General features: G+C 38.7%; 2 protein-coding genes across 2 annotated transcripts in view; both read left to right on the top strand.

Annotated features, from left to right (window-relative positions):
- Window positions 1–1,377: 1,377 nt before the first annotated feature.
- Window positions 1,378–9,449, top strand: LOC127431932 (ubiquitin-conjugating enzyme E2 G1). The gene is made up of 6 exons (XM_051682597.1): window positions 1,378–1,571; window positions 4,347–4,449; window positions 5,373–5,470; window positions 6,116–6,294; window positions 6,776–6,897; window positions 7,894–9,449. Exons 1-5 carry the CDS (start codon window positions 1,526–1,528, stop codon window positions 6,860–6,862), a joined length of 513 nt encoding a protein of 170 aa, XP_051538557.1. The 5' UTR covers window positions 1,378–1,525; the 3' UTR covers window positions 6,863–6,897; window positions 7,894–9,449.
- A 1,420-nt stretch (window positions 9,450–10,869) lies between these two features.
- The window catches only part of LOC127431897 (rabankyrin-5-like), a 29,057-nt gene continuing 13,644 nt past the window's right edge, over window positions 10,870–26,282 (top strand). Inside the window, exons 1-9 of the mRNA XM_051682533.1 lie at window positions 10,870–10,890; window positions 13,951–14,155; window positions 15,989–16,107; window positions 16,247–16,382; window positions 18,645–18,768; window positions 20,355–20,504; window positions 20,628–20,793; window positions 24,223–24,427; window positions 24,529–24,597. Of these exons, the coding sequence (XP_051538493.1) occupies window positions 10,881–10,890; window positions 13,951–14,155; window positions 15,989–16,107; window positions 16,247–16,382; window positions 18,645–18,768; window positions 20,355–20,504; window positions 20,628–20,793; window positions 24,223–24,427; window positions 24,529–24,597 (1,184 nt within the window). The 5' untranslated portion in view covers window positions 10,870–10,880. The remainder of the gene's footprint in view (window positions 10,891–13,950; window positions 14,156–15,988; window positions 16,108–16,246; window positions 16,383–18,644; window positions 18,769–20,354; window positions 20,505–20,627; window positions 20,794–24,222; window positions 24,428–24,528; window positions 24,598–26,282) is intronic.

Raw genomic sequence — 26,282 nt, 5'->3', positions numbered from 1 at the left:
GCGCCAAAACCGAGCGAAATGAGGTTGTAATCAGGCAAGGTTTTTAAGGTGAATTTTAGAGGGAGGTTTTAAGAAGTAAAACATACCTTGCTTACCTAAAACTTTACCCTAAACCTAACCAATAAAGTCTGAAAAAATAAATGAGAGTTTAACAAAACAGACATCCTTACACCTAACCCTAACCGATAGAGTTTTGAAATGCAAATTCAAAATAAAGAAACAACACATTAACTGAAGCAACCATGTCATTTGGTGTCACTTCTATGCCACTTTCATGCATCTTTGGCTGGGCTTGAACCATGACCATTGAGGTCAAAGTCCAACACTCTGTTAGGTGAGCTACCAAGCAAGCTAATGACATTGGAATAAGTGTGTATATGTAGGTGGGTCTGTAATATAAGTGTTAAAATCTTCCGTTTTAAAAATCATGCGTTAAAGTAAAAGTGTTTAGATATCATAACACAGCAGGGGGTGAATAACAGAGTGAATAATACGTTTTTATAAAATCAAAATCAGCAATTGTACTCGTGATTTGTGTGGACATGTAAACCACACAGTTGTTGTAGTGCCTCTAGTGTTCATTTCACCAGGAAACTGCAGCGAAACATAGAAAGTGGCCCATACAAGTCGATTTGCAAAAATGTATTTAGAGTAACGTTCATTCTATGAGACCAGGTTGAGAAATTCACTATTCACAGTCAGCCATGATTAATCTAAGCCAAGACTGAAAGTGTGAGATTAATGAAGTAGTACTCAGTTGGTCATGTGATCCTAACATGGCAGCCCCCATGAGTAGACCCTCTCCATGTAGAATAAAACAACTTTTATAAGGTCACTGATATGACTGGAGTCTTGCGAGCGCATATACATATTTTTCAAAATTACAATTAATTTCTTAAGGAGTACAACTTTTTTTTAATGAGCAGAAAATGACTGAGTGCACCTTTAACAGGGAACTTGGTTTACCGGGCTCATATCTTGTATTACTCTTTACTATCATCTAGTGGTGGAATAAGACTGTATTGACGCTGCATCGAACTCAGAAGACCAAACAAAAAATGTCTATACATAAACGAAGGAAAGGGGATTTCTTTTGTTATGCATCACAAAAATCTGATCGCTGTTCTTAATTAAAGATAAAAAGTAAACTGTTTTCACATCAGATGTTTCAGGTTCATTCACAGCTTCTCGTTACCCTATATTGAACTATACTGAGAATATAAATAGGTCTACTTTCTCTCTTATCTTATCTGTTTTAATTATGACCACGCATTCAAATCCTCTGCTGTTTTTGTAATAAGTTTATGTGTTTGTAACATGCGAGTATCTCCGCCCATAAGTACCCAGGAGCGCACTTTCCTCGCGGCCTCACACTCACAGACAGCAGAGCGCATGTGCGCACTGGATCAGAAAATGTTGATCAAAAAGGACTAGAGCAGAGACGGAAAGACGCGCAAGAACACGCAAACATATTCTTCTCATTAGTGAATTGTCGACTGTCAACCTAGAATATAACTTATAAAAAATGACGGAGCCTCAGTCAGCACTGTTACTCAGGAGACAGCTGGCAGGTAATGTTTTGAAGGCTGTTGGCACAGAAGCTCGATGGCTAACGAACGCTTGAAAATGCGCCGGTGAACATGTAGCCTGCTGAAGCAGTGGCATCGGAGTTAGGGGCCGTTCACACCAAACGCGTTTGTACGTCTCTCCACGCTATTTGTCAGATGTTTTTCTAAGTAAACATGCACCAGGTGAACGTCTTTGACAACAGCGACGCGTCTCGCGACACTTGTGATCTGTTCTTTTAGTTGTGTCAATCTTTTTAGCGCAAGAACGCGTTTTGTCTGAACGACCCCCTTAGCCGTTAGCTGCTAATTCAGCTGCTAACATGCTAAAGCGCTTGGTTTTTCATTGCATGTATTGTCAAGCAATTCGTTAGCGTGTTAGCGGCTACTTTAGCCTCCGTTCCCCTGCTCGCTGACAAGTACGATACCTTTTTGTCACTTAAATGTTATTTTGGTATGATCTATTATGGGTTATTAAATTATGAGCTGTCAAACTACTGTATAAACAGTACAAAAAATTACACACGTTTAATTTATTCAATTTAGCTGATGTAAATGTAGATTGTGTCAGGCTGTATTGTCCCTATCACACCGGGCTCGGTTGATCCTGCGGTGGCCGGCTGAGCGGGCTGCTCGCAGTCGGCTAGTCCGTGTTTTGACATCTGTGTCCGGATGCAGTTTGAACACTAGCAGCAAGCCGTCTTTATATCGTCTCATTAACGCGAGAAAATTCTGTCATTGGTCCCGTTTATGTTTACCGCCCTTTAGTGATCGATCGAGACGTTGTTGCCATAAGACATAAAGGCGAGATTAATAAGCAGAAGATTGTGTGCTATCTACCCTCAGCAGGTAATCAAATCCCTTTGTTTTTCTAGAATGGCTAACGGGCTAAGCTAACAGACAGATGGCTGCTGTTTTAGCCCCAGCTCACCGATACAGAGAGAACTAGAAACACCCTGCCCAACTCTTCTTGTATAATAGATTTACATGTATAATCTAGGCCAATGTTTATTTTTAAGGACTCTGTATAGGTGGTATAGGGAATCACCTATTATTAGTGTTAATACAAGGCTGTTTTCTGCTCTTCTTTGTCCAGCATACATACAGATTTAGCAACATGATCCGCGAGTGTCAGCTTTAGTGAGCACAGACCAGAGGAGGATTTCTCCACTGGGCCCCATTTGCGCAGTGCAGCCAGCGAAGTGAATTAGTTGTAAGGGGGTCAGACTAAGCTGATTACATCCATTCTCGGTTTAACCCTGGTGTATTTATAAGAGCATGTTTTAGGTATGATTCATGACAGCTGTCTTTTTGGAGGCAGAAAACACGTGAAGTAACCCACACCCCCCCCATTTTACTCGTTTTACACTCTCACACACAGAGGCAGCTCACTTATTACTTTCCAAGGGTCAACAGGGTGAGCAGCACCTCGGCCTGTCATGGCATCAGGTTCTGCAGTGGCCCTCACCCTGACTGACTAATTCAGGGGATCCGTGCTCTTTTGGTTGTCTCTTTTCAGCAGCACCAGCACAGTGAACTCATTGGCCTCATTCTAAACTCTGTAAACCCTCTGCAGGAGTGAGAGAACAAACGCTTATTGGATTGTAAAAATACCAGCCAGGGACAATGTGGGCAGAAGATGTGAGCTTGGAAGGATGTGAAATTTTAACTGCAGATCTAGATACTTAGAGTAATTGTTTATTTTTGTTTTGTTTTTTGTTTTTTCCTCCCCAATTTGGAATGCCCAATTCCCAATGCGCTCTAAGTCCTCGTGGTGGCATAGTGACTCGCCTCAATCCGGGTGGCAGAGGACGAATCTCTGATGCATGTAAGACCGTCAATCCATGCATCTTATGTGGCTTCTTGAGCGCGTCACCGCGGAGACATATCGTGTGTGGAGGCTTCACACAATTCCCCGCGGCATCCACGCACCCCACTGAGAGCGAGAACCACATTATAGCGACCGCGAGGAGTTTACCCCATGTGACTCTACCCTCCCTAGCAACCAGGCCAATTTAGTTGCTTAAGAGACCTGGCTGGAGTCACTCAGCACACCCTGGATTCGAACTCGCGACTCCAGGGGTGGTAGTCAGTGTCTTTACTCGCTGAGCTACCCAGGCCCCCACTTAGAGTAATTGTTGAGTCAGTGCTGTTACACTGTGGTTTGTTTGAGACATCATTTGAGAAGAATCAAATGGCTACGTGAGTTCAAGACACTCTTATAGGTTGTGATCAGTGGATCAGCCTATCAAATTTACTGTTAGTCCATTTAATTTGTCTTTTGTATTCATTGTTTTGTTCATTTGTGTCTTGTCCTGCAGTGTTACAGTAGAGACAATTTGGTTGGGATGCCAGACTGTCTTAGTGATTCATGTGCTCAGAAAGATGACACGTCTTGTCGTCTTGTTCACCAACCAGTGATTTTGTTTAGCTCTTTCTTGTAAGAACACACAAAGCTGTCTTTATCAAAATTAATAAGAGAGTCAAAGGCTACAGCCACCAATGGAGTAATGTTCTTTAGCTTCAGGCTAAGTCAGTTTATCAGGCAAATCTGTCTTTTTTGTTGTCCTATAATTATGGTTGTGACATAGGCAGGGTAACTTTCAGCAACAAGGGAGTCTCAGATCAGCGGTAAGGGAGTAGGTCCTTTTATCATCACCCACCTGGAAGCACAAATGACACCAGTAAGCGTGAAGTGCCACATTAAGGTGATAGGTTTGTTTTTCCTCCTGTCATATAAAACAGCTGATCTGTATCTTTGTGGCATTTTCTTCCTGTCAGAACTGAACAAAAATCCTGTGGAAGGATTCTCAGCCGGTTTAATAGATGATAATGACCTCTATAGATGGGAAGTGCTAATAATCGGTCCTCCTGATACACTCTAGTAAGTATATTTTTGTTGTGTTATGAAATGCCACATCTGATAATTTCAAACCTTTGATTACAGAGATATCAGAGAATGGGTTAAGGGAATAGTTCACCCAAAAATGAAAATTCTTTCATCATTTACTCACCCTCATGCCAGACATGTATGACTTTCTTTCTTCTGCAAAACACAAATGAAGATTTTTAGAAGAATATCTCAGCTCTGTAAGTCCATACAGTTCAACTGAACAGGTACCAACATTTTGAAGCTCAAAGCATATAAAAGCAACATAAAAGTAATCCATAAGGCTCCAGTGGTTAAATCTATGTCTTCAGAAGCGATATGATGGGTGTGGGTGATAAACAGAATTGTATTTAAGCCCTTTTTTTACTATAAATTCTTCTCCCTGCCCAGTTGGTGGCGATAGAAACGAAGAATGTGAATTGGCAAAAACAAAAGAAGAATGTGAAAGTGGAGATTTATAGTTAAAAAGGACTTAAATATTGATCTGTTTCTCTCCCACACTTATATCGCTTCTGAAGACATGGATTTAACCACTAGAGTGGTATGGATTACTTTTATGCTGTTTTTATGAGCTTTTTGGAGTTTCAAAATTTTGGTAACCGTTCAGTTGAATTGTATGGACTTACAGAGCTGAGATATTCTTCTAAAAATCTTCATTTGTGTTCTGCAGAAGAAAGAAAGTCATACACGTCTGGGATGGCATGAGGGTGAGTAAATGATGAGAATTTTTGCATGAACTCTTCCTTTAACTTGATGTTGTTACAACTTTAGTGTTAAAGCCCATGTGTATAAAAAAGGGACTCTTAATTGGCGCTGTAATTGCAGAATATTTTAGTGAATTGTACGCAATGAGGGTACCATCAAAATAACTTTCACATTGAATATCACTTTAGGCATATTGTTTTGTCTGTTTACAGTGAGGGTGGTGTCTTTAAAGCCCATCTTACGTTTCCCAAAGACTATCCTCTCAGACCTCCTAAAATGAAGTTCATAACAGAAATATGGCATCCAAACGGTAAGTGTGGGTTCACCCTACTGGGTCTCATACATACATTCTTTCAGCCTATGTTTGTATTTAATGATTGAATGCTGAATGTCAGTCATTTATTTGTGAAACCCAAGCAAGTTTTGTAAGATTTGTAGTAAATTGTTTCTTGGCTTATCTGGCCTGCAAGCGTTGGATGGCAAAGAAAATTTATTTATATTTATGAGGAAAGTGATACCTGATTGGATGATTCACTAATATTCATCAGGAAAGTGCTGACAGATTGGTGGGAGAAACTAAAACCAACCCTACCCCTAAAACCTAACCCTAACAATCAGATGGTGCTTTACTCATTAAAATGAACGACTCTTGCCCTGCCTTTCTAATTTCAGAAATATGTGGCCTGCACAACAAAATTGTAATTTTTTACTATATATATATTCCTCTGCCCCTTGTGTGTTCATTGATTAAATTTGACTAATTTGATTAACACTTTCCTCCAATAATAATGTTGCTGTACTCTCAATAATAACTCTGTTTAACATAACTTACTATGTTTAAATGCGTTACATTAAATATAAAATGATTCATTCCAGTTAATTTGCTCCCCTGTGTAAATAGCCAAGTACTGATATTCACTCTTTTCTCATTTCTTGTCTGGGATTGTCTTTGCAGTCGACAAGAATGGTGATGTTTGTATTTCAATATTACACGAACCAGGGGAAGATAAATACGGCTATGAGAAACCAGAGGAGCGCTGGCTCCCCATCCACACTGTAGAGACCATCATGATTAGTGTCATCTCTATGCTAGCTGACCCCAATGGAGATTCCCCTGCCAACGTTGATGCAGCAGTAAGTCTGATGATAACTCTCACTGTGTCTCACTGTATGACTATAGATGTGTTCATCAATAAAGTTTTCAAGTGTTTCATTTCTGTGCCATTAGCGCAACTGAACGGAATTGCAAAAATAAACCTTGTTTTCAAAACAGCCTTCCAAATACACCTGTTTGCTATTGATCGAGCAAACAGATAGTCCCGCCCCATCTCGTGCCATTGGTCGAGTCAGTGTTTTTGTATCAGCGCCACAGAGACACAGTGTGCACAGTTTTTGTGAAAATTAACCGATGAATGGCTTACTAGTAGTCTCTGCATATTAAGCTAGGATAGGAGAAAATGTTTTAACTCCAAAAATGGTTCACATTTCAGCTTTAATTTACAACATCTGCTTTATTAATGTGATTGCTTCCTGAATTTGTTATAAAAGTTACATTTCAGCATAAGGCCTTTCCTTTGCCTATGTTGTAATTTTGTTTCTTTATTTAATATTTTAGAAAGAGTGGAGGGAAGACAGACATGGTGAATTCAAAAGGAAAGTTGCGCGCTGTGTAAGAAAAAGTCAAGAGACTGCCTTTGAGTGATATTCATCCAGCAGCTTGTAGCTTCTATTTTCAGGGTAAGTGGACCTTTACCCCATCCTTTTAGTGCCATAGTCTTGTGATTTATTTAATTTTAACTACCCCTCCCCTCCAATTTACTCTGTTTGAAAAATTCACAGGTGCAGAGTCTATATAGAAAATGTTGTCGTACCAAAGTTTAAGAGCTATGATGATAAGTGGAGTGTCATCCTGACCCCAATAAACAAAACAGACAATTTGGAAGTGATTAGTTTTCATTACATATGCCTGTAAATTAGATATTACTGCAGACATCTGTAATGTGTTTTCATCAGTTCGCACAGGATAAGCTGTGTCTGTACTTGTGCGCAGTTTAGTTTCTGGGCATTGTGTAGATTGAAGGTATAAAACACTGTAATAGACATTGTAATATTTACCATAACATGTGAAAGTGCAATCCATAAAAAGTCGGGAAAATACTGATATGTATTTGGATGGAATTAAAATCACTGAGACTCTCTGGTAATTATTACTTCACTTGCCCATGGCATGCACAACTACTACTCTTTTCCAAATAGGGCTTTTGTCAGTGAGTTGAATTCTGTCAAAGTAATGTTGTGGGTAGCTTGTTAGAACAGGTTCCTGAGGCCTGAGTTTAAAATAGTGGTTCAGTGTAAAAGGTGTTTTGTTAACAGTACTGACTCTCTATTGTCTGCGCATTCTCAGTCCACTAGAGGTAACCTATACTCCCTCTAGTTCAGGGCCTTTATGACATGGTTGCAGCACAGTTTGCCCTTATTCATGCATTAATGGGCATACAGTTGCACTTGAAAATCTAACTGTAGATACAGTAAAAATAAATGTTTCCATTTCAAAAGATATTACTGAGATGTATATTTAGTACATCTATCTGCCTCAACTGTGTGATGTGGTCTTTTGGAGTAATAAATTGTTGAAAACTTGACATGTCTGAAACATGCCATACATTCATAAGTATATGGTGTTCATTACATTTGAAGAAATATGTTTACTCTTATCTCGCTTGTCTTTCACAGGTCTCCAGTTGAGAAACAACATGGCACTGTTTTCTTGCACTCTACCACCCTATTGCTGGACTGGTTTTCATTGAATGTTGGCAGTAACAGGCTGGCATTAATAGGCTGCAATAGAACATAAGGCCATCACAGATGCTGACAGAACACGCCAAGCAAGTGCCATCAAAAAAAGAGAAAAAAAAACGTACAAATTATTATGCTTTTCTCCTTTTTTTTCCAAGTCTATGAACTGATACAACTTTCAGGAATAAATTGTAAAGAACTGTACATAGCACAGACATAAAAACCGGATAATATATAATTACTGTTCCTATCCATCCAGCGAGACTTAGTACCAAATAAATTAGCAGTTCTGTAGTTAGAGTGTGACATCCTGTAAAGTTTTTGAAGACTATAGATCATCTTCCACCTTCCCCTCCTGCTGCCTCACATCTACTAGTGTGCATCAGATCTGTTACAGGTGTGAGTGGTCTTGCATACTTGCCTGTCAGTTTGAACAAGTGAAGTCTGCTTTGGTATTTCTCACTCAAACTTGATCAGGTTTTAGGATGGGGAAGTCAGGGGTAAGCTATCATTAAAATGAATCAAGCATGCTTGCCATTCTGGACAGCTCTCACTCGGGACACTTCAGGTAAAATGAATGGCTGTAAAGCACGGTCATTTTCTAATTGATTAGGGGGTCATGAAGGTGTTTCTCTGGTTTGGATTTTAAATGGGGTGGGAGGGGAATGCTCTTGCTTTGGCTGAAAGAGAGCTCTGTTATAGAGGATGACAGCATTCTGAGTGTCAGGTTCTAATCTTTTCCCATGTTTCTGTTTGGAGCGGGGAGGCCGTGGCAAGGAAACCCATCAGATGTGTTTTTTTTTTTTATTTTTATTTTTATATATTTTTTTTTTTGCATGTTTAGGTTCTCTTTTGTTTTCAAAAGTGCCTCCAAGTTAAATAGCTTGGCTTGTTACATGCCCTGCATCAAACAGGAGCTAACGGGAGGGACATGTTGACATGAGAACTACTCAACATCCTCTCAAGCTTGTGTGGTGTTTTTTCCCCATAATTCTTGTACCAGCATTATGAATTGTTATTTTGGTGTAGCAATAACTCTGATTTGCCCACTCGTGTGTGGACATGTTAAAATTGGATTCTCAAATAAGATTTCTGGTAAAGATCTTGCATAGATTTCTCCCTTTCATCACACCTGATTATTTCTGTTTTTTTACAGCTTGACGTGTGTGTGTGTGTGTGTGTGTGTGTGTGTGTGTGGTCTTTGATAGGTTTCTTAGCCATGCTTTAAATGTAGGTTTCTCGCAAACAGTTTATGGGATTTCAGCTGAAAAGTGTGTGTGTCTGTTTGTGTTCATGCCTGTATCCTACACTCACTCTCACTCTCTCCCTCTCCTCCCACAATCCTTAATTCTCCGGTTAATTTTATTCTGGCTCTGACAGACTACTGCAGTTCTTTTGCCTAATGTACAAAGACAAAATACCGATGTATATTTTTCATGTTATGGAAATTGTCACCTCTTGTGAGTTCTTCTAAAATATAATTTTTTTCAATACTTGTTTGATCATGCTGTCTGTGTTCAATTCAATCCGCTTAAAGGGATAGTTCACCCAAAAATGGAAATTCTCTCATCATTTACTCACCCTCATGCCATCACAGATGTGTATGACGTACTTTCGTAAGATTTTGACATAATATCTCAGCTCTGTAGGTCCATACAATGCAAGTGAATGGCGGCCAGAACTTTGAATCCCCTAAAAGCACAAAGGCATCATAAAAGTGATCCACATGACTCCAGTAGTTAAATCCATGTCTTCTGAAGTGAAATGGTAGGTGTGGGTGAGAAACAGATTAATATTTAAGTCTTTGTTTTACCATAAATCTCCATGTTTGACCAGTAGGTGGCGATATGCATGAAGAATGTGAATCGCCAAAAAGAAAAGAAGAATGTGTACGTGAAAGTAGAGATTTATAGTAAAGCACAAATTAATTATTGATCTGTTTCTCACCCACACCAATCATATGGTTTCAGAAGACATGAATTTAACCACTGGGGTCTTATGGATTACCTTTGTGCTGACTTTGTGATTTTTGGAGATTCAAAGTTCTTGCCACCATTCACTTGCATTATAAGAATCTTAATTTGTGTTCTGCAGAAGAAAGAAATTCGTACACCTCTGGGATGGCATGAGGGTGAGTAAAGGATGAGAGAATATTCTTTTTTGGGAGAACCATCCCTTTAAATAGCGTTCAAAGTGTTGCTACTCACACAAATGTCTATTTACATTCTATTTGTAACAACATCAATACCAGAGTAACTACAAATGTATGTGTTTGCAACCCTTTTTCTGTATAAATGCTGCTTATCAAGTCAGGTTTACAGTATCAAAGCTTAGCAAATTGCGGGTTAGCTCAAACTTTTAATTTAAACCACTGAAAAGTGTATCTACAATTCTGAAGAGAGAAAAGTTTGACAGGTCATCATTAAGTGTAGGACATTTGCTTTTAATAAATGTGCATTTCAACAGAGTTATATCGCATTACCCTAAAACAGGCCAGCAAGCTAAAGGGTGTAGTTGCTATTTAGGTCTACTGGCTTTACACAACAGTCTTAGCCCTGTTTTAAAAGAGTTTGGGAATGTGTGCCAAAGAGGGCATTTATTTAGATACAACTCTTTAACCCTAATATTTCTGAAACAAACTTGTGGAACGTACATAGAATGTGCATCAGAATGGCATATTGAAGACCACACAGTTGGTGCACCAGCACTCTTTGAGGCACATTTGGCAACCATTAAACTTCCATATTTTGTCTGAGAACTCAGTATAATGCACTTATGTATTATGGCTACATTCATTGTACATAACCCACTTAATATGCACAATCGTGGATCTGGGTGTCAGCTGGAGAGGAGGGCAGGCAAGATTGCTTCGGCACACATGCTCCTCCCAAATCGAAACCTTTCTCCCGCGACACGGATCCAACATGGCGGAAGGTATGAGAATGGTTTCTCTCGTGTTTTTCCTCGCCCTTTCTGTTTAACGCCTAAAGCAGTTGTATCTCTGTGCGATAATAGTCCTAATGCTGCATTTAATTGATATCACAATGGATAAATATTGCATTGCTCTGAATTGAATCACATTAATGCTTAGATTGTTTTTCTCCAGCTAGCTAGTTGCAAGTCAGGTGGTGGGCTGGGCGGTGGTAGTGATAATTCGCCGGGTGATTTGAGCTCCGATGTAAATACTAGATATTAAATGCTCTTTCGTATAACGTTCTCAGCTGGTCGGTTTTAGTGAGTCGATGTCTGCCATTAAGTGCATTTATTGCATTGTTGAAATGGAATTGATTTGAGATTATTTGGGTAACACTGTCGCTCTGCATTCTTGTTTAGCACTGGGTTTCTGAAATCATTTCTCAAAACAATAATTTCCCTGATAAGTCTTTCATATGGGTCTTAACCACTTTTAGTGGAAAATTCAACTAGCGGTCCAAAGTGCCATTGCGTTGCTTTAATGTGCATGACCAAAGTACATTGGTGTATACTGTGATATATGTATATATAATAAGTGAAAGCGAATCAAGTACATTTTTAAATTTTATTTTGTCAGTCTTTTATTATTATTATTATTACCTGTCTTTGCTAGTGAATTGTTGGCATAAATGATTTTCACATCACAGTGACGTCGCAACAGGCGGTTGTAACCGTTGTTTTTATCAGAAAGTACATAAGTATCACCAGTGACATCTGCCTTGAGCTTCCCTCACATAATATTACCATGCTTACCATAGCTGCTACAAACTATGTAAGGGGCCATTCACACCGAACGCATTTTTGCGTCCGTCAGCTGTTTTCCCTTTTTTTGACACGCGTCTTGCTGGTTTTTTTCCCAGCGTCTTGCGTAAGAGTGCCGCGTTTTTTAGACTCCGTGTCAAGTTAAAAAGAACTTAAGCTTTTAAAATGTCGTCTCTGTCTGAACGGATAATAACATTTGTAGCTAATACCTGTTTACCACAGTTTTATTGTAGTAACAATCTATTTAATTAGCTGTAATTATGGATCCTGGGTTAAAGCCCTTTTAGTTACCATGGTACATTTTTTTTTAAAAAGGCTTTGCATCCATAACTATTTCTGTATTGTAGATTGCATGGAATGAATTTTGCAAAATTTTCTGATTCTTTGTTATTAACTTTTATTGATTCCATTCATAGGACAAACAAACACAACATAAAATATGGAATCAATTATATACATTAAACCCCTCCCCCCGAACATTACCCACCCACCCAACACAAACACACACCAACAATTAGAACATAAAAAAAATAAATATAATAAAAAAAGTATACTTTCAAAAAACACCAGGAATGCACATACACATCTAAACTAGATATCCCTCTCCACTACCTCTCCCTGAGAACCCTCCAAAAAAGCCAAATATCCACCCCACTTCCTATCAAACAAATCCCATTTCCCAGCCTTATAAAAATCACCTCCTCAAATGCTGCCACCCCGCCCATCTCCCCACACCACTCCCGAAACGAGGGTGCCCCAGCTGATTTTCACCCCCTGAGGATAATTTGTCTGCCGATCATAACTCCGACTAGGACCCAACTTTTTAAATGACTATCCCCAATATTAATGACCGCCCCATCGCCTAAGATACAGAGTCTGGGGCAAAATGAAAACTGAGTGTCCAATACGTCGCACACAAAGTTCTGAACCCTCAACCAAAATTCTTGGATCTTAACACATCCCCAAAAAACATGGGTTATGTCCCCATCTTCTGATTGGCATCGCCAGCAGGTGAGTGTGTCTATAAGACCAAGCCTATAAAATATAGGGGGTGTCCAATAGACTCTGTAAAATCTTAAATTGCATCAGACGCACCCTTGCATCTCTAGATGTAGACTTGACGTTTTTTTGAATCCTAGTCCACACTCCCTCGTCCAATCAATTTCCTGATTTCATTTTTCCTCTGTATTAATTGTGAAATTCATGATGTGTTGGTTTGAATCATTCCTATAAATAATTGTGGATTACATAAGCATGTTATTGCTTTACATGTTTTTTCTCTCATCTGATTGGCTGATAAGCTCTTTAAATACTTTATGTGAGCTATTTGGACAGCTTTGAGTTGCTGATTCCTCAGGCCAATGGCTGACATATTAAACTGAAAACATGCTAGTCTTATGCTTACACTACACACAGGCTTATTGTTTTGCAATGACTTTCCAGGGCAGACTTTTCTATTCACATGGCCTATGTTGAAAAGTTTAGTGCCTGTTTTTGTCATATCTAAATTCCAGCTTCCGACTTCAGTAGCAGAGTTTTTCCTGAAGATGTCAAATGTTTAGGAGTTCCTAGACTATCTCTTTTAATTCCTGAGCTAATGTGGAGCAAATTAAAAGTGTCGCCTCAGCGTTCTCGGGAGACGTGTGCAGGAATAAATTCAGTGGGAAGAGGAAGGAAGCGGCCGTGTTGTGGAATGTAGGTTAAGATGTGAAATCCTCTACTTTCGAATCCAAGACAAAGGAAACATGACCACATTCATTATGCAGTTAAGTTGTTGCATTGAGGTTTGAGTGAAATTGGGCTGCTCATGAGAGGACAAAAACAATTGGATTTGTGGTTATCATGAATCAGACCCTGTTAAAATGACTTGAAATGTGTGAAGCTCTCATGTCTACATAATACTTCCTTTCTCATAAGCAGTGTGCCCAGGAAATGCCCTTTGGTTTGCCTCTCTCTGTGTCAGCAGATTTTTTATGCCTTTTTATGTTCATGTGAAATATGTATTTGGCTCTTGCACTTTTTCTTGGCATTTCCTATTTCTACACTTACCTTTGGCTCCATTTTTTTTGTGTCATATCTTGTGCACCTGTTGCCCAACTCCCACCTCTCTTTTGATCTTTTTCTCTGTTTGATCTTATCTGTTTACACACGTTTTCTCCTACTTAATTTCCTCTCTTCATCTCTACGTGTCTGTCTCCTATCTCTGCATAATTTCCCCATCCCTCTCCTCCTCGTTCTCTTTTCGGTCACTGTCAACAGAGGAGGTGCAGAAATTGCAGAAGCACCTGGCTCTGCTCAGGCAGGAGTATGTGAAGATGCAACAGAAGCTGGTGGAGACGGAGAGGCGGTGCTCTGTGCTGGCTGCCCAGGCCTCTCTCCCCGGCTCCGCCTCCCAGGCCAATGATTCCTTCATCAGCCGCCTGCTGGCCATCGTGGCTGACCTCTTCCAGCAAGAGCAGTACAGGTGAGTTCTGGGAGGACTGGACATAAACTGTCTGTGACATACTGCTGAAGCAGTGGTTGGGGCAATCTCAAGAAGAAATGTCATATTTCAGGTCATATCACCCCCCCCCCCCAAAAACCAACAGAGCAAGATTTGAAGTTGTATTTTTTTTTATGTATGAAGTCCATTTTTGGGGCCATTAAAGGAAAACTGCAACCAAAAATGAAAATTCTCTCATCATTTACTCACCCTCATGTCATCCCAGATGTGTTTGTTTGTGTTCAGCAGAAGATAGAAAGTCAAAGATGTTTAGAAGAATATCTCAGCTCTGTAGGTCCATACAATGTAAGTCAGCAGGGTCCAAAACTTTGAACCTCAAAAATGCACATAAAGGAAACATAATAGTAATCCATACAACTCCAGCGATTAAATCTATGTCTTCAGAAGCGATATGATAGGTGTGGGTGAGAAACAGATCCAAGTTCAATTTTTACTATAAATCTCCACTTTCACGTTCTTTTATTTTTGGCCGACTCGCATTCTTCATCCATATCGCCACCTGCTGGGCAGGGAGGAGAATTTATAGTAAAAAAGGACTATTGATCTGTTTCACACCCACACCTATCTTATCGCTTCAGAAGACATGAATTAAACTACTGGAGTCATAAGGATTACTATTATACTGACTTTATGTAATTTTTGGAGATTCAAAGTTCTGGCCACTATTCACTTGCATTGATGCCTACGCAGGGCACTTCAAAGGGAGCACGATCCATGCTGTTGGGTTGTTCCAAACAGAATTTCCAATAAGAATCATTTAAAGTGAGTTCCAAATGACCGTTATCGCCTCTCGCCTCTCTACCCTCCGAAGCTTTCTCAGTGGAGGGTAATTGTCTTCGAAAGGAATAGGGCATAAGGATGATCATTTCTGAATTGAACGTTGGAGCGAGGAAAGTTCGACATGTCCTGCACCTACTTCATGTTTCAGTAGGAAAGACATTAACAAACTAAAGAAAACTGCATTCATCAAAGCACTTCACTGGGACTTTAAGATTTTTTTGCATTGTGATATGATTTGAATTATAATAAAGCATATTTCCCCCAAATTCTCATTACTTTAATGTGGAAAAAAAAAATAAAAAATCGAATTCTTATTATTGTAATACAGTAATATACCTATTGTCTTCTCCAGTTTTCTGACTTAATAATGTAAACAATTTTTTTTTTGCAGTACAGTAATGATATTTAGATTTTTTTTTTTTTTAAGGTCACAAAGCAAAATATCTTAAAGTTCCAGTGAAATGCTTTGATTAGTGCAGTTTTCTTTAGTAGGCTTTTTCAGTAGGCTTTGTTTTTCTTTATGCAAGAAAGTAGCCTAATTTCCTATCCTTTTAATTTTGGAGTGAAATATATATATTTCTTTGAACAGTTTTTGAGAGGTTCCCTTCATTATAGGAATAAGTAAAGTTGATTGTGGCTTTGACCAGTGGGTTTCTGCTTTTCCCAACTAGCCATAATAGTTTTGAGATATAGTTTCATTTTGTTTCTAAAGGGTTAAGTGTTTTAAAGGAAGCTGTAAGAGTTTTACTATGTCTAAGAGGTCAGTAAAGTTGGGAAGTGGAATTACAGTTGTATATCATTTTATTGCACTGTTTGCTTGAGGTTACTGAATGACCCATCTGTGAGTTTAGCCCAGAATGTTGTCTCCGATTTTACCTCACTAAGATGATACATAATACATAAAATTCAATAAATCAGATGATTTTGTAGCTGATGAATGCACATTTTACAGTTATCTATGTATTTACCTGCTGTGTAAAGCCAATATGAGCATGGCAGTGTTTTCTCTTTCAGTGATCTAAAGGTGAAGATCGGCGAACAGAGGCTCAGTGCTCATAAATTCGTTCTGGCTGCCCGCTGTGAAATCTGGAGTTTAGCCAACCTGGCCTCCACCTCAGAACTGGATCTCTCAGGTAACAATGGATTCTCTGTTTCCTTCAACCTATACTCGAGAGGTAGGGTATCTAGATTGTTTTGGATGTTCAAAATCCAAATCCCTCAACTGAACCTCTCATTGAATTCTTTCTTTTGTATCGGCATGTCTTTTCCTAGAAGCCAAACCAGAGGTTGCCATGGCAATGCTGCGCTGGGCTTACACGGATGATCTGGAGTTGAATGGGAACGATGGCTTCCTTATCGACCTGATGAAGTTAGCCAACCGCTTCCAGCTCCATCTCCTACGAGAAAGGTGGGAACAGTCTGTTTAGAATAATAGATAAGATTGACTGGATTGATTCATGACTCATAACAACCTGTTGCATCTTAAAATCTCATTGTGATTCATCGTTATTAAATGTCTCTCTGCATACCATCAAAAGCTGCGTGGAACTGCTCTTGTCTATCAGTTAGATCAGTCAACGTATTAGAAGATCAACTACAAGTGTATAAAGCACCACTCAGCATTGATTGAAATGAAACACAAAGGCTTTTGGTGACGTATAATTGTTACTCTCAGTTAATACAGTATTGGCTGTAGGAAAGGCCAGAGAAGAGGAGAGGGCCTGTTTTAATGCATCATGCCATTGATTTGAACCACTCTGGTCCAACATTGAGTCCTATCCATCAAAAGAAATAGACATCTTTCTGAAAGCAGCTCCTGTTGTACTTGGTATTTACCTGAAAGGTAATCATTGTGCCGCCTGATCTTCCGCCTGATCATCATCATTGTGCCTTTGTGAGTCAGTCATGTAAACCTGTCTGGGTAATAAGTGCACTTAAGGTCACTTTAGATAAAAGCATCTGCTAAATGGCAAGCAAACAGGCTATAGACCATTTCAAGGGCGTAAAAAATTACAAAGGAATTAGAACGCTACTGCACATGTCTTGCCCTGAAGCATTTCCTGTAGCACCATTTTTATAATCCAGAACAGTCAAAATATAATGACTAGCGTGTACTTTTAGAGTCTATCTAAAACAAATAATTTACGTTCAAAAACTGAAAATAAACAATGAGGTGTCATTACTGGATCGTTTAATAAGACTCTCAGATTTTCTCAAAGAACATCAAACGTTTACCTCGAGTGACTTATCCAGACGTGTTGTTGATACTGAGCACGTCTATGAGAGAGAGGCGATGAAAGCATATCGTAGTTTAGATGCTCACAATTATTTCCTCAGCGGCAAGGTCGAGAATATTAAATCGCTCCTGTTCTAATCAATGAAGCTGTAAGCGTGGGAATTGCAGACAAGGTAAGAGTTTTCTTTCTTTTTAATTATAAAATAAAACCTTTCCATGTGTGTCTCTTCCTTCTGCACTAGCTTTTATACTACTCCAGCTACTCTGAGATCTTGGCAGTACAATACTGCAGATATTGTTGACTTTTGTGTGACAAATTGCTTGTGTTCCTCGTTTGTAAATTGCTTTGGATTTACACTTTAATGACTGTAAATGCAAACAACTTGTGCAGCTTCTTTCTTATAATAGGGGCGAATCAGGCGATCTATAGTCACTTTTAGAGCCCCTAAAGAAATAAACTTTACCTATTAAACTATTATTTGGCAAAAATGTCATTCACCTACCAGAGATGAGGTATGTGCTACTTTACTCTCGCTTTTCTGCTGTGGTTCATGTGTCAATTTGTGGTTGCTCTGTTGGAGATCTAAACACTTACATTTCCGTTAGTACCAGGGATCCAGGGAGCATCCAGCCAACTTAATGTTAATAATGACATTCTATTACAATTGTGTTAATGTTAGTAACATTAATCGTGTTAAAGTCACTATGAATGAAGCGCCTCCCACTGTTGTTTTGAGTGAGTTTGACAACCAGCCGGAAATGTTCAAGGGACAAAGACATCACTTTTTTAAACTGACGAGCAGTCCTTGAAATGGTCTATATGTCTTAGATTCAGTTTTGCCTCAGTTTTGTCCAATACATTTTTTTAGTTATTAAATTATAATAATTAAAAACATTTTCTTCCTAATTTTTTTTTTACACAAATATTTTTAGTACTATGTTTAAAATAATGCACACTCGCAGAAAAGCTTATTTATTTTATTTTATATGGAGTAGGTCAACCTCATGGGAGCTGACATGTTGAGATCACATGACCGGCCAAATACTACTCCCTTTTGTCTTGGTAACCCTCCTATTATCAAACACTTTTGCTTGCAGAAAAAAAATCAATCATGGCTGGCTGCGAATACCATTTTGGTAACATTTTTGTCATGATACTGCAACCATGCCACTTGCTGTCAGTATAAGTCCAAGATGACTGCCACATCATCCAGTGTAACATACACAAAATTACAGAATGCACCTTTAAGATTCCAATAAGACTTGCAGATAAGGTTGACAGTGTCATGGACTCTCGATTTACTTTTTGTCAGAGGTGTAAGTGATGTTAAAAATATAACCTTTTTTTCGAGCAACATATTATGCAAATTACAGTTTGTGACAACTGACACCAGGTCAGAACACAAATTAAACATTTGTTGTCTTCCAATGCAGATGTGAGAAAGGAGTGATGTCATCAGTGAACGTGAGGAACTGCATCAGGTTCTACCAGACAGCCGAAGAGCTGGACGCCACAACATTGATGAACTATTGCGGAGAGATCATTGCCAGTCACTGGGTGATTATCAAGAGTCATCCTCATCCTCAAAAGATTGATCAAACTCAGACAGATGTGGGATTTGTTTTATAGATACACACAACCTCAAATATCTTATTGAAGGTTTTTCTTCATTCGTGGACATTCATTTCAATTGCCAAATGCCAATAGTTCACTACAGTCCCAGGCTTAAGCTTAGGCATGTTATTCGTCCAGCACCATTTGTGCTACGAACACACACTACCCCAAATTGCAGCTTGAGGAAAGATGTGATATTGCTTTTCCAATCACACTTGGTATTTTCACCTGGTGGACAATGAAACTTGCGAAATCCCATAGATTTTATATTGAAGAGCCATATCTAGGGATATCGTATACTGTAGATTTGGGAATGGTCTTTTTTTACATGGGCCAGTAAGCAGCTGCCTAGCAACCACCCAGAGCACCCTTACAACTAGAGGTCGACTCAGGCCTGCCCAAACTCCCGAGTGGGCCCCTGAAAAATTATACCTAATAGACCCCTGCAGTCTGGCCGACGCGCTGGTATGTGTTGGAGGGCTGATATGTTGCAAGTGATATGCATAGACAATTGGCGATGTTGATCGGGGCTGCCTCTATCTTTCCAAAAGACATAGTTAGAGAGACGATGAATATGCTGACAAGGGACATTTCCATATAGTCGCGTTTTTCTTTGCATGCCCTTGCCTTAATTTAGAACACTAGATTATCTAATCAAAAAAACTAAAATATGCATTGAAGCGAGGATAAAACTATGAATATTGTCAATGATGATGGATTTAGAGCTGAACAGCACCATTAGGTGTCATTGGTTGTTTTTATTTCACCTCTATTGCGGAACCAAGCCTTCCTAACTATACACTCCTCCAGCGCAGGCCACAGAGGAACACGGAAAAATACAAATAATAAACTATTGACAACTGTATGCATTGATTTTTACCGAACTGACACACAAAGCAATATATCTGTCTACCACTACTAACAACCACCCTGAACATTCAGCAACCGCATTGCAAAACCCCCAAAGCCTCCCACAACACCGTAGCATCGTGGCTGCTGGATTGTTTTGCATGGACAAGCATTTTCATCAGAAAATGTAAAAATCGAGTTTTATTAAATGCAGGACTTACTGGTTGACGAATTACTAAAATCCCAATATAAAGCCATTTTGATTGGGAAAACATTTTCCATTAGTTTCACTGTCTCTGGTACTACACAGCAGGCTCTGCGTGATGTTTGGGGACTCCTTTATGACTTATCGTAAATTCCTGCAGAGCGTAATGATTGATTCTCAAGGTTATGTTTATGGCTGAGGTTATAAAAGAAACATTGTGGTGGGTATACAGGCACTCTCTGCTGTGTGAAACAAACACATCAAAATGGGCCCAGCAGACCTTGAACAAGACCTTGATACATGAAGGGAAATTGAGATGTGTTTAAATAGCATATGGAGCCAACCTCTGTTTAAAGGAGGAAAGCATTATTACTGGGTTTAGTGTGTATAAATGTAGACATGAGGGTGTGCAAATGAAAAGTGCTTAATTGAGTTTAAATGTTCTCTTACTTCCCTTCCACCCTCTCTCAAACAGGATGACTTGCAGAAAGAGGACTTCAATACTTTGGATGCTCAGCTGCTCTACAAGATGATCAAGTCCAAGACAGAGTACCCCCTTCACAAAGCTATAAAAGTGGAAAGGGAAGATGTGGTCTTCCTTTATTTAATAGAGATGGACGCCCAGGTAAAGAGGCAGAACTCAATCAAAAAAGTGTTCCTCCTTTAAATGCCATTATACAAAAGGGTTGTTTTTAACCTCTACTGATAAGCCAATTAAGGTAAATGTTTCTTTAATTCCATCCCCAAGTTACCAGGAAAGCTGAATGAGGTGGATAAAAATGGAGACTTGGCACTGGATCTGGCTCTGTCCAAGAAGCTGGAGAGCATTGCCACCACACTTGTAAACAACAAGGCAGATGTAGACATGGTGGACCAGAGCGGCTGGAGTCTTCTACACAAAGCCATACAGAGAGGTGATGAGTGCCTTTATTGTGGCGGTAACACTTTACAATAAGGTTCCATTTGTTAACATTGATTAACAACACTAGATAATGTGAACTAACAATGAACAATACTTCAGCATTTATTAATCTTAGTTAATGGTTCTTTCATCATATACTAATACATTTTTTAAATCAAAAGTTGTAGTAGTTAACATTAGTTAATGCACTATGAACTAACAATGAACTATTGTATTTTTTATTAACTAACATTAACTAAGATTAATACAGGTGCTGGTCATATAATTAGAATATCATCAAAAAGTTGATTTATTTCACTAATTCCATTCAAAAAGTGAAACTTGTATATTATATTCATTCATTACACACAGACTGATATATTTCAAATGTTTATTTCTTTTAATTTTGATGATTATAACTGACAACTAAGGAAAATCCCAAATTCAGTATCTCAGAAAATTAGAATATTACTTAAGACCAATACAAAAGAAAGGATTTTTAGAAATCTTGGCCAACTGAAAAGTATGAACATGAAAAGTATGAGCATGTACAGCACTCAATACTTAGTTGGGGCTCCTTTTGCCTGAATTACTGCAGCAATGCGGCGTGGCATGGAGTCGATCAGTCTGTGGCACTGCTCAGGTGTTATGAGAGCCCAGGTTGCTCTGATAGTGGCCTTCAGCTCTTCTGCATTGTTGGGTCTGGCATATGGCATCTTCCTCTTCACAATACCCCATAGATTTTCTATGGGGTTAAGGTCAGGCAAGTTTGCTGACCAATTAAGAACAGGGATACTATGGTCCTTAAACCAGATACTGGTTGCTTTGGCACTGTGTGCAGGTGCCAAGTCCTGTTGGAAAATGAAATCTGCATCTCCATAAAGTTGGTCAGCAGCAGGAAGCATGAAGTGCTCTAAAACTTCCTGGTATACAGCTGCGTTGACCTTGGACCTCAGAAAACACAGTGGACCAACACCAGCAGATGACATGGCACCCCAAACCATCGCTGACTATGGAAACTTTACACTGGACCTCAAGCAACGTGGATTGGGTGCCTCTCCTCTCTTCCTCCAGACTCTGGGACCCTGATTTCCAAAGGAAATGCAAAATTTACTTTCATCAGAGAACATAACTTTGGACCACTCAGCAGAAGTCCAGTCCTTTTTGTCTTTAGCCCAGGCGAGACGCTTCAGACGCTGTCTGTTGTTCAAGAGTGGCTTGACACAAGAAATGCGACAGCTGAAACCCATGTCTTGCATACGTCTGTGCGTAGTGGTTCTCCCCCACATTTTTGAATGGGTTTTGTTTCACAATCCTCTCCAGGGTGCGGTTATCCCTATTGCTTGTACACTTTTTCTACCACATCTTTTCCTTCCCTTCGCCTCTCTATTAATGTGCTTGGACACAGAGCTCTGTGAACAGCCAGTCTCTTTTGCAATGACCTTTTGTGTCTTGCCCTCCTTGTGCAACGTGTCAATGGTCGTCTTTTGGACAACTGTCAAGTCAGCAGTCTTCCCCATGATTGTGTAGCATACAGAACTAGACTGATAGACCATTTAAAGACCTTTGCAGGTGTTTTGAGTTAATTAGCTGATTAGAGTGTGGCACCAGGTGTCTTCAATATTGAACCTTTTCACAATATTCTAATTTTCTGAGATACTGAATTTGGGATTTTCCTTAGTTGTCAGTTATAATCATCAAAATTAAAAGAAATAAACATTTGAAATATATCAGTCTGTGTGTAATGAATTAATATAATATACAAGTTTCACTTTTTGAATGGAATTAGTGAAATAAATCAACTTTTTGATGATATTCTAATTATATGACCAGCACCTGTAAATGATGTAACAAATATATTGTTAATTGATTGTTCATGATACCTAATGCATTTACTAATGTTAACAAATTGAACCTTATTGTAATTTGTTACCATTTTTTCTTCCAATTTTGGGAACCTGACGAAATCTGTCCTGCATTGCAACGGTAACCAGGAAGGTGCATCCAGTGCGTGTATCTACATGCATATACCACAAGAATGCAGCGTTTACACAGACCGTTTAATTGCAAGACATTTTCTATTTGGCCATGGCAGCGTTTACTGGTGCTCTTCTGTGCCATTTTGTTTTTACACAACAAAAGCCACAGAGCAGATTCTGATACTTTACTAGGTTATCATATACAGTTGGGTCCAAATTAAAAATCCGATTTTTTAAATATTTCTTTTAAACTAGGAAATTAACAAAGTTTTAACAAAAACATAATTTAAAGGGTTAGTTTACCCAAAAATGATAATTGTCTATCATTTACTTACCCTCATGCCATCCCAGATGTGTATGACTTTCTTTCTTCTGCTGAAAAACAAACTTGGATTTTTAGAAGAATATCTCAGCAGAATAGAATTTTAATGCATTTGAATGATGGCTAGAACTCTGAAGGTCCAAATATCACAAAGGCATTATAAAGCTAATCCATACAACTCCAGTGATTAAATCAATGTCTTCTGAAATGATCCAATCTGTTTTGGGTGAGAACAAACCAAAATGTAACTTCTTTTTTTACTGTACATTTTGCCACTGCAGTCTCAAGGCACAATCATGATTTCAAGGTCAAGTACACTCCTAGTGCCTGAAGCATGCGCAGAGATCATGTTTTCAAAGGAGACTGCTGATGTCAAGGTTTATAGTGAAAAAGGGGTTACATTTTGGTATGTTCTCACCCAAAACCGATTGGATCTCTTCAGAAGAAATTGATTAAACCACTGGAGTCTTATGGATTACTTTTATGCTGCCTTTCTGTGATATTTAGACTTTCAGAGTTCTGGCCACCACTCACTTGCACTGTATGGACCTACAGAGCCAAGATATTCTTCTAAAAATATCAATTTGTGTTCGGCAGAAGAAAAAACGTCATACACATCTTGGATGGAATGAGGGTGAGTTAATGTTTCCCATTTTTGGGTAAACTATACCTTTAGATAGAACGAATGTTATGACATCAAAAAATATATAAGTTTCAGTACTTTTTGTAGGTCACTAATCATGCTTTTTTTGTGCCATCTTTCCACAAGATGCTCTTTGAAACATTTTCAAATTATGCAGGAATAACATGGATTATCAAGGTTTTGCACCAGTTTGTGGAGTTCATGGCATCCATTTCACATACACAGTTTTTGAGAAATTAACCTACGAATGGGTACCTATGAAGTTTGTCTTTGCATATTAAACTGGGATTGGAGAAAATATTTTAATACCAAAAAAAGTTACACACTTTAAATCGCTTTAAATCAAAATGAAGATGTACCTAATATGGAGAAATTCTGAAATTCATATTAATTTCTCTCATCTATGCTGCCTCCATAACATTTGCATTAAATATCAGATGATTCTAAGCTTTTTTGGTGGTCTAAAACTTTCTGTCCTATGTATCATTTTCTTCTTAGGCGATGAATTTGCCTCCACTTTTCTTATCCGACACTCCGCGCAGGTGAACGCTGCCACAGTGGGGGCAGTAGAGACGCCTCTGCACCTGGTCTGTTCCTTTAGCCCTAAGAAACACAGTGATGAGGTTATGGCTGGCATGGCCCACATTGCTGAGGCTCTGCTCAAAGCTGGTGCCAACCTAAACATGCAAAACAGCAAAGGACGGTAAGCAACCAAGTTAAAACGAAAATTATGTGAGGTTTCTTTTGCATGTTTTTGGTAGAGTGCCATTCATAAATTGATATTTTTTATATTCCAATTCTTAGAACGCCATTACATGAGGCTGTGGTGTCTGGAAATGAGCCAGTCTTTAACCAGCTGCTGCAATGCAAACAGTAAGAAAAATCAAACATATATTATTAAAAAAAGATTGACCTGAAATCACTGATATAGGCTATGGTTTGATTAGCATACTAGGCATCCCACTTGTACTATTTCTGCAGGATGTTCATTGTATGCAGTATGCATTTTTCTTTATGCATGGAATGCCTGGAATAAACTACTACATATGCCAAAATGTGACACATGTATCAGTGCAACGTGTGTATCACAATTAGGGGATGCTCTGATCAGGATTTTTACAGCTGATACCAATCACCGATCTTCTTGTCACCTGTTTGGCCAATACCGATCATTTCACCTTTTATATCTGTCATAACTGGCTATATGTAAGCTTTCTGCACACTGTCAATATTAATTGCATTTTCCTCTTCCCAGTTATATCACTTTGCCTAGTTTTTACTGACAAAAAAAGTTTAAAAGTCTTATTTAAAAAAAAAAAGAAAAAAAAAAAAGCTTTTTTAATATGACTTTAAAACAAGTATAGGCTAACAAAATATTCAAAATATTAAGATAGATAGCCCTATAAAAAAGCTTAGTGACAAACTAATAACCCATAGGTGCAATTAAACTTAATGTGATGTGTTTTGGTTATTTAATCATTGTCATTATTTCATATAATTCTTATTATTCCTTATTTTATTTCTATTTTATTTTTGCATTGAATTTAATACATTATATTATGGTATCTTAATATTGTATAAAGAATTATTATATTTATAAATGCCTTCCCTGCCTTTTCATTTAGTTGGATGATTGTATTAATAGTTTATTAACTTGTTGGTGCTTGAAATTTAATGAGGTGAACACACACTCTCCCATGAGGGCAAGAGATGAAAGGAAAGCGGAGAAAGAGTGCATGTTTCTGGACTCTACTGGTGCTACTATTGTTAATGCCATTTAATCGGGAGATATTTAAAGTCGGCATGAAATGGAAGTTGTGACCGACTTCAGTATTGTGATGTATTTCTGAGTGAAACAGCTTATCGAACAAGAAAACAATGTAGGGTGGGATTTGAGTTTAGCGGAACGGAGGCAGATCTGAATGAGAGTTTGTAGTGGACACACACACCCCTACCACCGTGCTGCTCGAGTCGGAGCCGGTTATCGGTGAAATTGAGCAGTGAGCTCAACACATTTATGATCAAACTGACAACATAAATGCACGAGCACATCACGGTCTTTGCTTACAAAGAGACTGTAGCCGTTGAAAAACGAGTGAGTTAAAGATAACCATATTCTAACGTTTTGAATCACAAAACACTTAATATAAAGGGAAAATGCACTTACTCGCGCTGTGCATCCTAAGATAACTGCATTCAAAAATATAAATAAACTCCAGAGGCATCCGAAGCGTTGTATTCATTAGTGATCACCTCAGCAATTCAGGCGTGAAATGTCTTGAACACAACCGCGAATTCGCCTTTATTCCTCTTCATTCGAAAAGTAAATTCAAGCCAGCTGACCCGTAACCAAGGAAGTTTGGGTTAAGGAACGATAGTTTTGAAGGAAAACAGACGAAAGTGCACCGTGCCATCTTCACTAACATGCGATTGACACTTCGTTCCAATCTACGCAAGGTTGTGGTATTTATAAGAAAGGGGCGGGGTTTAAGCGGACTAAATGATTGGAGAAGTCCTGCATACTTCATCAGAGAGAAGTCAGTCGTTTCACCGGAAGA

This window comes from Myxocyprinus asiaticus, chromosome 4 (assembly GCF_019703515.2).
Source record: "Myxocyprinus asiaticus isolate MX2 ecotype Aquarium Trade chromosome 4, UBuf_Myxa_2, whole genome shotgun sequence".
NCBI classification, from domain to species: Eukaryota; Metazoa; Chordata; class Actinopteri; order Cypriniformes; family Catostomidae; genus Myxocyprinus; species Myxocyprinus asiaticus.
This window is presented reverse-complemented; position numbering and strand designations above follow the sequence as displayed.

Excerpts from the sequence above, each read along its gene's own strand:
- LOC127431932 (XM_051682597.1), top strand. The coding sequence starts at position 1,526 with ATGACGGAGCCTCAGTCAGCACTGTTACTCAGGAGACAGCTGGCAG. Across the intron at positions 5,471-6,115 it reads AGAAATATGGCATCCAAACG|TCGACAAGAATGGTGATGTT; the intron begins GTAAGTGTGGGT and ends TTGTCTTTGCAG. Across the intron at positions 6,295-6,775 it reads CTGCCAACGTTGATGCAGCA|AAAGAGTGGAGGGAAGACAG; the intron begins GTAAGTCTGATG and ends TTAATATTTTAG.